The sequence below is a fragment of the Crinia signifera genome, chromosome 5, assembly GCF_055691185.1.
Source record: "Crinia signifera chromosome 5, ASM5569118v1, whole genome shotgun sequence".
In the NCBI taxonomy this organism is placed as follows: domain Eukaryota; kingdom Metazoa; phylum Chordata; class Amphibia; order Anura; family Myobatrachidae; genus Crinia; species Crinia signifera.
Genome location: NC_139221.1, coordinates 276,179,162 through 276,192,850, shown reverse-complemented (window position 1 = coordinate 276,192,850; position 13,689 = coordinate 276,179,162). Strand labels below are relative to the sequence as shown.

The following is a 13,689-nucleotide window of genomic DNA, read 5'->3' as shown; positions in this document are numbered from 1 at the left end:
GTACAGATATATCAGGGGCCAATACAGTGCTTAAAGTGGTCCTGAAGAGGTGGTGGAACTCCTTTCCCCGAACACCGACATTCCGCCCCCATGAAACCGACTAATTGCCGTTTGGACATCCACCAAGAACCGCGGGGGGAGTTTGAAGGGCATAGTCTGAAAGAGGTATAGTAGCCTGGGTAATATATTCATTTTTACGATATTTATTCGACCCAGCCAGGAGAATTTCTGTGTTAGCCATTGTGTCATTTCTCTACGTAGTGTTTGTAATAGGGGAACATGGATAATGGTCACTGTCATTGGCAAGGAAGAGGGAATAAGTTCCCAGGTACTTGAAACGGGTTGGGTGCCATGTGAAAGGGAACCTGGGGCTCAAGAACGATACTGATTCAGCATGGAGAGAAATATTTAGGGCCATAGATTTAGTATAGTTAATCTTAAAGTTGGACAGTGTTCCAAAACGGGCGAATTCTGTCATAAGGTTGGGCAGGGATACTGTAGGGTTCATGATAACTGCCAAGAGGTCATCAGCGAACAATGCTAGGCAGTGGTCTGTGTTACCAACAGTCAGACTGTTTATATCTGGATTCATTCATATGGCTTTAGCCAGGGCTTCCATGCATAGAACAAATATCAACGGCGACAGTGGGCATCCTTATCTGGTCCCGTTTGGTATGGTTATTGGGCTGGATAGCCGGCCAATGACTCTGACTTGCACTGTAGGAGTTCTGTATAGAGCAAGGATTTTTTGCAAGAATATGTTAACTATTCCCAGCCGTCGTAATGTTGCTTCGAGTCCACTTGAATTTAACCCTTTGGGTGGCAAGTAAATGTCAAAATTGGTGTGAAAGTTGCCAAGCAAACATGTTATTCATCATAATAACTTGTAATGTGTACCTTTATATATAGGAAAACTTATTTTTTTTTACACAGCATTTTTTATTTGATTTTATATAACAAATGTGAGCGACGCTGGCATTTTTAGCGGATATTAGGAACATCTCTCACAGATATGTTGGCACTCAAAGGGTTAATAAAAGCTTTAACTGAGCCAGGCAGGAAGTGATGACTGGCAGAGGTACAAAGCTGCCACAACAGCAGCACAATGAGTCACAAGTGTACACTGAAATCCTGGCAGATGACACCTTGGGAAGAAGGAAGCAAAATATTATCCATGTGAGGAGGAATCCTAGTATTCACATTGACTCCTCTCACACAAAAGTGCTTTGATCTTTGCAAAAATAATTTAGATACTTCGAATTAACAAAAGACTCTTTAAAGCCAGAGAAATTGTCCCATTAATCTCTAGTTATAAATACTAAACCTGGATTTGTATATGATGCGCTGGGCATTACAAAACAGATGACAGGTACGGAAATTAATCCATTGTACACAGAGAGTGTTTAGAGGTGGATGACTTCCCTACATAATTGGTGCATTGTGAATGGCAGATGGTTGGGGAGTGTCACGCAGTGAGAGTTAGGAGGGCCTTGGAAGAGAAGGTATTTTGTAAAGTTATTTCCAGTTACTGATCCTGCTACCGAAGTCTGGTTCCAGCTTGGCAATATTTTCTGAGAATGGTTTCACAGTTCATTATGCCTGGATTCTGAGAATAATCAATGTTTCTGTGAATGGAAAATATAATTTATAGATAAGTAGTGACTTATGTCACTGTGCATTTGTCTAAATAATCCATAAAACATATCCGTATTAATTATTCTGCACAGCGAATATAATTCTTCAACATATTCCAATATATTTCACAAACTAGTTATATTTCCTTTTCTGCCAATTGGAGCAGGGGGATACAGATACTGTACTTGGCATCATCTCTAGGTGAGAAATACTGCCTGAAGAAGAACTCATAATATAAGCATTAACAGCCAGTTTGCAGTGGAAAAATAGTGTGTGGTACTCATCCTCTCTCTTGTTTTATGTACATGCTCCTAGTAGTATGGGCATGAGCAGTACTGCAGCCCATATTGTGCATGCACCAGTTCTGGTGCCTTTCATCTGCACTGTACAGGTACCAGGACCTCGAACTGGAGCAGTTGTGAGCGGCAGCAGTGGTCATGAGTGGCAGTGGCAGCAGGGGGGGGGAGGGGGGCTTGCCGGCAGTGGAGACAGCAGCAGCCTCCCACCTTCACTGAGGCAGGAGCTTCCACTGCTTACAAAGCCTGCATTACACAGAGCACATGAACAAAGGTGGCAGAAAAGTGGTGGGAGTTACTGACCAGTGACTGGGAGGCGGCTAGTAGTGCATGGAAAAATGGGTGTATTATGGGAATGCCATTGGCGGCTCAGTGCAGGCAGCTGCATTCACAGACACACAGCGGGATATTCAATCCTGGGTTTGCCAGCCTCCCCCCCCCATGGATACCTGGTCAGCAGAGATCTGGGCAGCGCCCCCCCCCCCTGGATACCTGGTTAGCAGGGATGTGGGCAGGCGGATGGGAAGTCAGCGGCCGGGCCCCTGCGTCAGATGGGAACTAGTAGTGCTACTAGTTCCCATCTGCCGCAGAAACCCAGCCGCTGACTTCCCATCTGCCGCAGGGGCTGTGCCGCTGACTTTCCATCAACCGCAGGGACCCGCCTCTGATTGCAGTGCCCAGCTGCCACAGAGAGCCGCTGCCCACCCCATGCTGCCCAAGCCCACCTGCCACCACAACAGCAGTGCCTTCTATGGGGGCCCCTGATGTGTGGGGGCCCTGGGGCAACTGCCTCTGTCGCCCCGTGCTTAATCCGGAATTGGCAGGCGGGATTCAATGTCCAGCCTGCCGAACACCAAAAAGTGGGCGTGGCTGTGAGATACGGCCGTGGTTCTTTGTGCTTTGGCCGAGAGCTCTACAATCCACGGCCGTTCTCGGCAGAACAGTCCCAAGGGCTTCTAAAGTCGGGTCCGTTCTGCCGAGATCCCTGTTCAATGCTGTCGGGAAAGACAGCATTGAATAGGGCCCCGCCGCTATTTCCCCCATCGGGAATAGCAGCGGAAGATTGAATACCCCCCAAAGCCACAGACGTAGGAGGCAATAGTCATATAGAGAATCTGCAGCTGCTAGCCTGCTATAGGCTTGATGCAAGCATTGATGGTGCGACCAATGGTGGTGTATAAGGAAGCACCGAACGGTATTACAGTGTGCGTGGGCGCTATAAGTGGGTGTCTCGGTCTTTGCACGTATGGCCCCATGAATGTACACAAGGGAAAGTATTATAGTGTTTGCATAAACTTGCAGATGGGCGATCGCCAATACACGCCACTGCGCACACTTTGTGTGCGACTTAGAATAATGCCCTAAATCTCTCAAAATCAAGGAGTAATTGATAACATAGCAGAGACATCGCAGGGAAAAGGGAATTGTATCTGTACAGCAAATGGAACCTGTAATGGCCTTGCTTTGGTGGGTAATTAGCTGAACACAGTAAAGTCTTTGTAAGGACATCTGGTCACAGTGACCCCAACCTCTGAGTCTAATACATTATGAGTTTCTGCAGCATTTTAATCCAGTCTTCATGTCATCACTAATTAGCCTTCTAAATATGTAACACTCATAATTAAGGCCCTTATTCTGATTGACGCGGACTTTACCGCATTCTTACGGATCGCGTCTTTTCGGCGTCTGCGCATGCGTGGAGAACGCAACGCGCATGTGCCACGCCTTGACTCCGTACCAGTTCGGCCAAATCCCGTACAAAACTGTTCCCCGCAATCAGTCGGGAAATATGGGCGTATTATGGGCGTCATGCGGAATGTCACATGGGCGTAGTTTCAAAGTGGGCAAAACGGGGCGGAAACATGGGCGGACACGGGGGAGTACACTTATGTTGGGGGGCGTACATTCGGATAGCACTCCGAATGCACGCGATCAAAAGGGGAAGAAATGTGCGGTGTCCACAAGTGTACTATTGCTTTGCGGACACCACTCGTTCATGCGGTAGGCGAACGTACGCCTAATGACTACAAGCATTAACACCTGAACCCAATAGAATCGACTCCTTTACTCATTACTCACTAATAGGCCGCTTGTCAGTGCTTTAATTGAAACCATTGCTGCTTCAAGGAACCCTTCCTAAACACCCACATATCCTGTACTTGTCAGACACTTTAAAACTGCTAACAATGGACATGACAGAATATTAATACTAGCAATACACATGTGTATTCGACATGTACTCATGAAACCACACATTTTTGGGTAAAGTAAAAAAATTTATTTCTATACATGTCACAGTCAATGCCACTGTGATGCAATGACCAAAAAATACAAAATCCAAAAAATAAACAACATGGCAGGAATGTAGCAAAATAAATAATTTTTATGAGGATAGGTAATTGAATAAGTGGGTCATGTGATGTCTTGCAGAAGATACTTAATAGTGGGTTGTTTGGCGTAAATACTCCGCTTACGTGCGGTAGCACCGCTTGGCTCCCGTTCGGATGCGGTATTCCCGAGCATACTCTGTAATACTCTGTAATACCGTGCCGAATCTGAGTGTTTCTCCCGCACACGCATGGTTTGTATGTCGTCCGTAAACACGCCCTGTTCTTAAAGAGTGAGTCCGTCCGAATGCGGAGGACACGTGGGCGTTTCTACGGACGATGGCCGCATGCGGCAAAACACTGTAGCGTGCGGACCGCTCCGTAAGAATGCGGGAATATCCGCACCGATCAGAATAAGGGCCTAAATCTGACAATGCTGTAGAGTATAGTTGTCACTTTGTATATAATAATAGAGATAATAATAGAGATTTTATTATCAAAATTTTTTTTTTATTAGTCTTCATAACAGCAATCAAAAGGGTATCCCGATGGCTGACAGACAATTTCTAGGTCGACAGTCAATAGGTTGACATCAAAAGGTCGACATACACAAGGTCAACATCAACAAAAGGTTGACATTAGGGTGGCCAATCCCAGGATTCGGCCCCAAGAACGCTGGGATTTTGATCTAGGATTGGAGCTTCCAATGCCTGGCCTGCAGCCACACAGTCATTCTTCCCGCCCACAGCCTCACTGCATGCCTCCTGCTCCCCGGTCGGTGGTCCGGCCCCCAGCTACCCAGCGCCGGGCTCTCAGCTACCCAGCGCCCGGCTGCCCGCTCGCGTAGATGCCGGCTGCTCTCGCCCGCACCCTGCCATAAAGGTAATGGCAGGGTTTTTTTTTTAATTAGGGAAGCCAATCCCGGGAATCCCGGGATTGGGCATTTTTCAATACCGAATTCCGGGATTGAAAAAATGCCCTGGGATTGGCATCCCTAGTTGACATGGAAAAGGTTGACGCATGGAAATTTGTTTTTCTCAAGTTTTTTCAATTCTGTGGACTTTTTCATATAATACCATCTACATGGATTGGGAACGGTAAAGAGTGCTTCCTCTTCCCGTTCTTTGGATATTAACATATTACAAATCTTCGATTGATGGAAAGCTAATTTTTTCATTATTAGGAAACCATATATCTCTATTTCTTCTCCATATTTTTTTGAAAATTTTATGGGGTATTCAATTGAGGGGTATTCAATTAGTAGGTTTTTTCCTGATAGCGGAAAAAAATTAAACTAATTAGATGCCTGACTATTCAGTTGCAGTTGTTTACGCCGCTAAGGAAGGCATTTCCACCCATGCTTTTTCCCTTTTTTAGTAGGCAAAAAAGGCATGGGAGAAAATGCCTGAAAAAGAGGCTGCAATTTCACCTGGAATGTGTCAAAAATACATGGACCGGTGGCCGTTCGCTGATCCAGGTGTTTTTCATCACTTTGGCACTCTGGGGGTTATTCTAGTTCATTCTTTCTGACAAAATCCTTCTTAGATGGACAAAACCATGTGCACTGCGGGTGGGGCAGATGTAACTTGTGCAGAAATAATTAGATTTGGGTGGGGTTTTTCCTCAAAGTGAGATCTATATTGCAGTGTAAAATCATGCAGTCAGTATTTTCCCTGCACAGAAACAAAATAACTCACCCAAATCTAATTCTCTCTGCACATGTTACATCTGCCCCCCCTGCAGTGCACATGGTTTTGTCCATCTAAGAAGGATTTTGTCAGAAAGAATGAACTAGAATAAACCCCTCTATTTCAACAGGACGAATTCTGGCACTGCCCTTTACTGCAGATGTCCTTGCGACGTTACAGGATTCACAGTCCACATTAGAAAGCAGCTGATACTGTCACTTTCCACACAATTGTGACAGTGGAACAAGCTACTGTAGCTGGTTACACTGTAAGTGATGAGTCTTAAGTGTTCCAAGATGCCTATGTCTTTAATGCATAAATCATCTTTGTATATCTTTGGAGCTAAAAGTGCAATATATGATGTCCATATTACTGATAAAATTAAATCAGCTCTCTCTGTCACTAGTGATTGACACTAATGGAACAGGAATAATCCTGTGGTAAATGTCTTTCTATAGATCACCTCATAGGGCAAACTGAGGGAGCTAAATCTTCCCAAGATACAATGATCTCTAGTTATTTTTCCACAAATACAATGTAGTCAATCATAGCAATGAAGCCAGAAGGGAATAGGTAGAACCTCATTCTCTTTGTCACCTACCCTTGAGATAAATGTGGTGAATGATCCTCTATCAAAATGTTAACTGGAAGGGGCATTGTTGCAATAATATTGGCAGGGGATTATCCCTGTGATGGGATTGCATTGGGTGGAAACCATGAACCAGAGATATTTGCATGGCTCCTTGTAAAATCTTTATTTTCTATGCTTTGATTAACCGCTGTGTCTCCAGTCTCATCAGCTTTGTACAAATGAACTAGACTGATTAGATTGAGTCAGACAGAACCTCTTGATATGGGTATGAAACTATTTTTCTGTATTTAAAATAGTCTCTTTGCTAAACCTCCCAACTGTCCCTCTTTCTGCAGGAACGTTCCAGTTTTTGGGGACGTTTCTGCATCCCGCCCAGCGCCGGCAGTGTTCCACTGTGTGTGTGTGTGTGTGTGTGTGGGGGGGGGGAAGTTGGGGAGTCCCCCCTGTCATCTGGTGAATAGTCGCTGTGCGCATGCCAACAGCATCTATACCTGTACTAGAGGGGCTTACATAGCCGCTGGTCAGGCCCCCTTAGTGGCAAAAATGGGGCGTGGCCTTGTGATTTCAGGCAAGCGCCTTTGGCACGCTCAGTGTCCCTCTTCGCCTGTCAAGAAAGTTGGGAGGTATGATATAACATAGAAATAACATAGAATGGAGACTAGAATAGATATAATTGCCAACATACAGAGAAAGGTGTCAAAATAAGTATTGATTTAAAAATTATTATGAGGGGCAGACTTATTAAGCCCGGTGAAATAATATTGTAGCTGGTACTTTATCACTGGCCAATCAGTTGCTAACTGTGATTTTTCAAAGTCAGCCTGCAACTTGACAAATAGGAGCTGATTGACTGGTGATAAAGTACCAGCCACTTTATCACCCAAACTTAATAAATCTGCCCCTCATTAACAAAAGGGTCTATGTATTTTGGCAGTTTATTCAAATAAGCTGATCATTTTGGGGCTACAAGTGACATCCTGAAACTACCCTTTCATGGAGCCAGATGTACTAAACTTCAAAAGTGATAAAATGTAGAGTGATAAACAGCCAGCCAATCAGCTCCTACTTGCCATATAACAGACTGTAGTTTGAAAAATATCAGGCAGGAGCTGATTGGTTGGTTGTTTCTCACTCTCCATTATATCCCTTTTGAAGCTTAGTGCATCTGGCCCGTTATCAGCTGACTAGGCATTCTGTTAGACATAAGTGAGATACAGGTGTTATTTTATGGCCAATTACTAGGTACACATCTGTTTTGGGCTATCGCCAATTGGTCCTAGAGTGATTATGTCTCTATAACTCTCCAAAGGATCACTCACCCATGAGACACTCTCAGGCTCATTTATAACAACTAGTCTTTATTGCTAGCAATTAGCTTTGTAATTCATACACTTTTATTATTATTATTATTATTATTATTATTATTATTATTACTACTATTTATATTATTATTATTATTTGCAAACTTCATCATTTTTATTCTTATCCATTTGAATGACCTTACTTGATTTGTTCCACTGAACACAAACACTCTGGATCAAAGTACTGATATGTTAATGTAACTGTTGTTATTATGTCAGAAGAACTTTATTGAATGTCAGGCAGTGACCTTGATGACAGTGAAAACTATATGAAAATCAGTGGCGGCTTTTACCTATGGGCTGCAGGGCTGCAACCCCACCAGGTAAAATCCGCCACTGTAGTGAAGCCAGACTGCACTGGCCTCACTTTGAATGGCAGTTAGAAGTCCGACCTGCCAGTCACCAAGGCAGTCCCATTGGGAGGTGTTCCCTCCCTCCGGGATGCCTTTCTGCGGACTGCCAAGCAAAATTGGCAATTGTGCATGTGCAGTACCTACTGTATATTGGTACTTCACACGCGTTGGTCCCGATGCCTGTCATTTATATTGTACAGGCGCCGGTACCAAGACTCCTTCTATGGGCTGTTGCCGAAGCATCCCATAGAAGCTGGCCGCATGCGCAGTACATATGTTTGTACTCATAGGACAGGCGCCGGGGACGGGAGGAGAGCGGCAGCAGTGGTGACAGGGGGAGGGGGGTGCCTGCGGCCAGAGGCAGCCCCCTCACCCAAAAAGGTAGGAGCCGCCACTGATGAACAGTATAGAAACTAAATAGCATAAAACTGTATATTAAAGGAGATTGTTCAACACACAATTGTACATATTAATCCACAAAACAGACATTTTATTATGTAGACATAGGCAAGTGTTCAAGGGAATTTGTAGCCATTAGAAAGTGCATGGCGATGGAGGGGGCAGGGTCCATCCACATATAGTGCACAAATATTAATTATGAATTGCTGGGGAGAAAACCTATAAAACAAAAACAAAAATAATAAAAACAGGGGTGTTCGTTAAAACATGCGAAAGGCTAATGAGATGGTCCTGCTCCTCTCCTAATCTGTCTATTTTTAGTTCCATAATCCTCTATAAATTGAGATGAAGATTACCTGCATATGCCTGGTCCGTATTTTCCAAAGACTTGTAATACCCTGAAGAGGTGATGCCGAGGCTTTTGTTCAAATCTTACATTTATTGTACAATGTAGTTCATTGATTATTAAAATGTGATGCAGCATTTGCTATAACGAAGATGTGAGCTTGCTTGTGGGTGTTATGTATCCCAATCCTCTATATTGGTCACATTTGGATGACCGTTATCAGTGTTGGACTGTAGTATGAAGTGCTCACCAGCGGAATGGTGGTAGAGGTTTCGCCAGTAACCATGGAGTGAGACCAGCAACCACAAATGTATGTGACCGTTTAACACAGTAGCAATGTAACATTTGAGTGCACTCTCTAGTACCTGAAATTAGACCAAGGGTTGGGGACCTCAGGCAATGGGGTCCACTGGATATTTTCTCAGTGGTCCTTAGAAGTTCTAGAAATCAAATGCAATGAGGGGTTCCATAGTGTGTGTGTGTTATATGTATGTATCTATATAGCAGAGAATCCCATGTCATAGGAAGACCAGCACCAGTCCAATATATTCAATACATATTTATTGTCACAGGGGACATAAGTGAGCAGCAAACAAACATGTCATCATGTCAGCATACAACACCCGTCAGGCTATACTTAGCATCATTTCAGCATAATTTCAGGCTGCACTCTGGCCTTTAGGCAACGTCTCCTCGACGGCCGTTTCGGTGCTTCCAGCACCTTTTTCAAGAGGGCGACTAACCAAGCTATACATTACGCATGTTATATATAGGCCCCTTTGGCGCCATCTCACCTGCACATGTCCGCGCCGCACTCACCGCACCTGGGGGTCCCGGCGTCCACCTCCATCTCGCCGCAATCACGGTGCCGTCCACCCGGAAGTGCCCGTCAGGCGGAACCAAGATTACCTGGCCGATTTGCAGGGGACTCCAGGAACGATCCCTGGCGCCGGAAGTGACGCGGTGGAAAAACAAAATATTGTTTATATCACCACGGCAACAGTCCACAGCGGCCTCAGATTATCTATACCCCGCCGTTTGCCGTACATTAACGTGACTGCTTTAATCCAATACATACACAGCAACATATACAAAGACAACACACAGAAAATAGAAAATGCACCATATAAATCAAATGAAAATACCGACATAAATTACAGCTCATAAATGACGTGGTATCAGTGCTTTCAGCAGGCAATATAAGCGACTCTAATACCTAAGACATTATAGAAAATGTGTTAAACAAAATTCTTCATTGAGACCATTTGGACTCATCGAGTTCAATTCATAAATCCAGTAGCTCTCTTTTTTCAATAGAATCTTATGCCGATCTCCCCCTCTCCTAAGGGGAGGCACATGTTCTATAGGCATAAACTGGAATTCGTTAATTCTAAAGGCCCATACAGACACAAAGATCCTATGCCCACGACTATGAAAGATTCCATTCATTTAACCCCCTTGCAACGATTTTGAGCGATTATCCATGGTCGTTAATTGTTTAACATCGTTTAGTATCGTACACATTTTTAGCATTAAACGATGGACGATAAACGACGATGCGCGTCCCCGCAGGTCGGTCATCATGTCTGTCATCGCCCTTGCATGCAGGTCAATTCGTCTATCATCGTTTACATCGTACAGTGCCGAAGACGGCAAACGATGAACAACGAGCGACGGAAAGCGATGTAGCCACTCCCAGGAACCTCCCAGGCGCCATTTTGCTGCTGATGGCATCAGGAGAACCAGCGTGCGTAGCAGGACACGGCAGGGGTGGATTCTTCAATAAATTGGTGAGTTTATTCGTGTGGTGGCGAGGGTAGGGTGGCGGCTGCTATGTAGTAGAGTTTAATGTGCTGAGCGCTTCATGTTTGTAGTTGTTTATGTTGTGGGGGTGGGTGGTTTGGCCTTGTGTGGTGGGGATGCTGAATGGGTGACTGGCTAGCCCTGGAGATAAACAAACCCATATCCTGTTTTGGGGTGGTAATGGCTGGCACAAAAGTTGTTTGTTTTGGTGTATATCACATTATATACCTGGACTCTACTACAACATTATATAGGCCAGGAAGATTTGTGCTGGGAAGGGTGATTTTCAATACTGTTTGGTACTGTTTGGAATTCCGTTGTGGTTGTGGTGCATTATATGCGTGCAGTGCCTGGTGCAAAGTTTTGCTGTCTGCCTGGTGAATTCTATGCATGCAGTGCCTGGTGCAAAGTGTTGCTGTCTGCCTGGTGAATTCTATGCATGCAGTGCCTGGTGCAAAGTGTTGCTGTCTGCCTGGTGAAGTCTATGCATGCAGTGCGGGGTGCAAAGTGCTTCCGCCTGCCTGGTGCATTTTATGAGTGCAGTGCCTGGTGCAAAGTGTTGCTGTCGGCCTGGTGCATTTTATGAGTGCAGTGCCTGGTGCAAAGTGTTGCTGTCTGCCTGGTGAATTCTATGCATGCAGTGCCTGGTGCAAAGTGTTGCTGTCTGCCTGGTGATTTCTATGCATGCAGTGCCTGGTGCAAAGTGTTGCTGTCTGCCTGGTGAATTCTATGCATGCAGTGCCTGGTGCAAAGTGTTGCTGTCTGCCTGGTGAATTCTATGCATGCAGTGCCTGGTGCAAAGTGCTTCCGCCTGCCTGGTGCATTTTGTGAGTGCTGTGCCTGGTGCAAAGTGTTGCTGCCTGCCTGGTGCATTATAAATTTTTTTAAAAATATTGTATATTGAATCCTTTTGTCATTTACAGACATGTCAGCTGAAATCACTGAACAAGACCACTGGACTGGATTCCTGGAACTGTATCAGTCCCATGACTGTCTGTGGAAAGTAACCTCCAAAGACTATGCAAACAAGGACAAAAAAGCGAAGGCGTACCAGCAGCTCATTGAGTACTGTAAAGTCCGTAAAAGTCAAGCGGATTTGCAATGGGTCAAAAAGAAGATCCAAAATTTCAGAACAGTGTTTTTAAAGGAACACAAGAGAGTGAAGGAGTCACAGCATTCGGGAGCAGGGGCGGATGAAGTCAGAAAGCCCATGTTGTGGTACTACAATCTTCTCCTGTTCACCCTTGAGGATGAGCCCAGGACTCAATCTCATTGCTCGATGATGGGGGATATGCCACCGGTAGTTGTCGAGAATCAAGATGAGGTGGTAAGTATATGTACAAAGGAGAAACATCATTCAAGATTTTTTTTACAACTATACACTCCATCTGTTGTTAAATGCACATGACGATGAGCACTACAAAATTTTTTTTACTTTTTTAAAAAAAAACTGATGTAGTGCATGCTGGCATGTGTAGTTCAACAATTTTTGGAGTGTCATGGTTATTCTGCTCAATACCATTTTGAAAGTTTGTGTAATTTATTTTTGTCTACCTTTATTATAGCCAGCACCAGGGAGCGACCATGATGTCTCCATCAACGAGCCTACAGATGTCGATTTAGTTGACGCGGAGCCATCTCCTCCGCAACCAAGTCGCCCACCACCGCCAAGAAGACGTCGGGTTACTGCACAGAATACGAGCTCTGCACCATTGTCTGCCGAGCAATTTCTGAGGCGTGCAGAACAGGTTCTTCAGAAGCCCCCAGATGAACATGAAAATTTTGGAATGAACATCGCATCTGAACTGCAGTCGTTGGATCCGTTTCAACGTCTTCGTTTTAAAAGCATTGTATACGATGCGCTAATATGTGCTCAAAATGGTAAATTACCAGAGAGCCCCATATTACCATCGCAGACATTGCATTGGCCACCTCTCCCACCACCAACCAATCCACATTATCTGTCATATCCACCTACACCAAATACTTCTACACAAAACCTAAACAACCAATTTGCCTTGAGTGATCACTCCCCAACATCATCACCTACCTATAGTTCCTCAAGTAGCACCTGCTCCGCTTGGATGAGTGCCCATGCCACTCTGCAAGGTGATGAGCCTAGTTTGTTGCAAATGTAAAATTACAGTTGCTGTTGCAAGCATTTTTCTAAAAAAATTCTGTTCATGCGGTTGCACTTTCTTCGTTGATGTTGGGGAATGGAACATATCACCTTGCCTGTGGCATTCCACTGTATGTGGGCCATTGTACTCAACAAACACATGTTTGCACTTTGTTAAATATTGTTTTCCATTGGTTGGGAAATGTTTTATCTCATGACAATTTATTGTCAATTATTTGCTATTTTATGAGAGTTAATAATTGTATATGTAAAAATTTAACTTTTTACATAAAGTTTTTTACTGAAAACAATTGTATTTTCTTATACAAGATGAGCAGGTGAGTGGATGGTGTGAAGGGAGAGGGCTAGTGGATGGGGCTATTTACCTGGGTTGGTATCCCTATTATGAAAACATCAACAGCGGGGCACACAAGGGGCAGCGGACAAGCTCCATACCTGTTTCACAACCCATGGTCGGTATTCAGAGGGTGAACGATTGCTTCCTCCTTGCTGTCACCACTCCCCAGTTCAATGAACAATGACCCTGCCCTATACGCATTTTCAAAAGCAGGGGTCAATATCCCGTCAACGGCATAATGCCTGCTGGGATCCCTACTGTTGGACCCATATATGACACCTATTTGAGAGTTGTACTTGTCATGGAAAATAAAAGAATACATTACAAAACAAATGCAAACACATTCAGTTTTGAACAAACAACAATATAATTTGAAGTTAAAACATGGTACTTTAAACGTTGTATGATACAT

At 44.3% G+C, this 13,689-nt stretch overlaps 1 protein-coding gene across 2 annotated transcripts; it reads left to right on the top strand.

The window, feature by feature from the left end:
* The first annotated feature begins 10,554 nt into the window (after positions 1 to 10,554).
* On the top strand, positions 10,555 to 13,123 carry LOC146079706 (uncharacterized). 2 transcript variants are annotated; one of them, XM_083186368.1, is made up of 3 exons: positions 10,555 to 10,787; positions 11,724 to 12,127; positions 12,366 to 13,123. In XM_083186368.1, the coding sequence occupies exons 2-3, from the start codon at positions 11,726 to 11,728 to the stop codon at positions 12,936 to 12,938; spliced, it is 975 nt and encodes a 324-aa protein (XP_083042494.1). In that variant the 5' UTR covers positions 10,555 to 10,787; positions 11,724 to 11,725; the 3' UTR covers positions 12,939 to 13,123. The 2 variants fall into 2 exon arrangements, with proteins under 2 accessions (XP_083042494.1, XP_083042495.1); XM_083186369.1 differs by lacking the exon at positions 10,555 to 10,787 and having other exon boundaries at positions 11,591 to 12,127.
* The last annotated feature ends 566 nt before the right edge of the window (positions 13,124 to 13,689 follow it).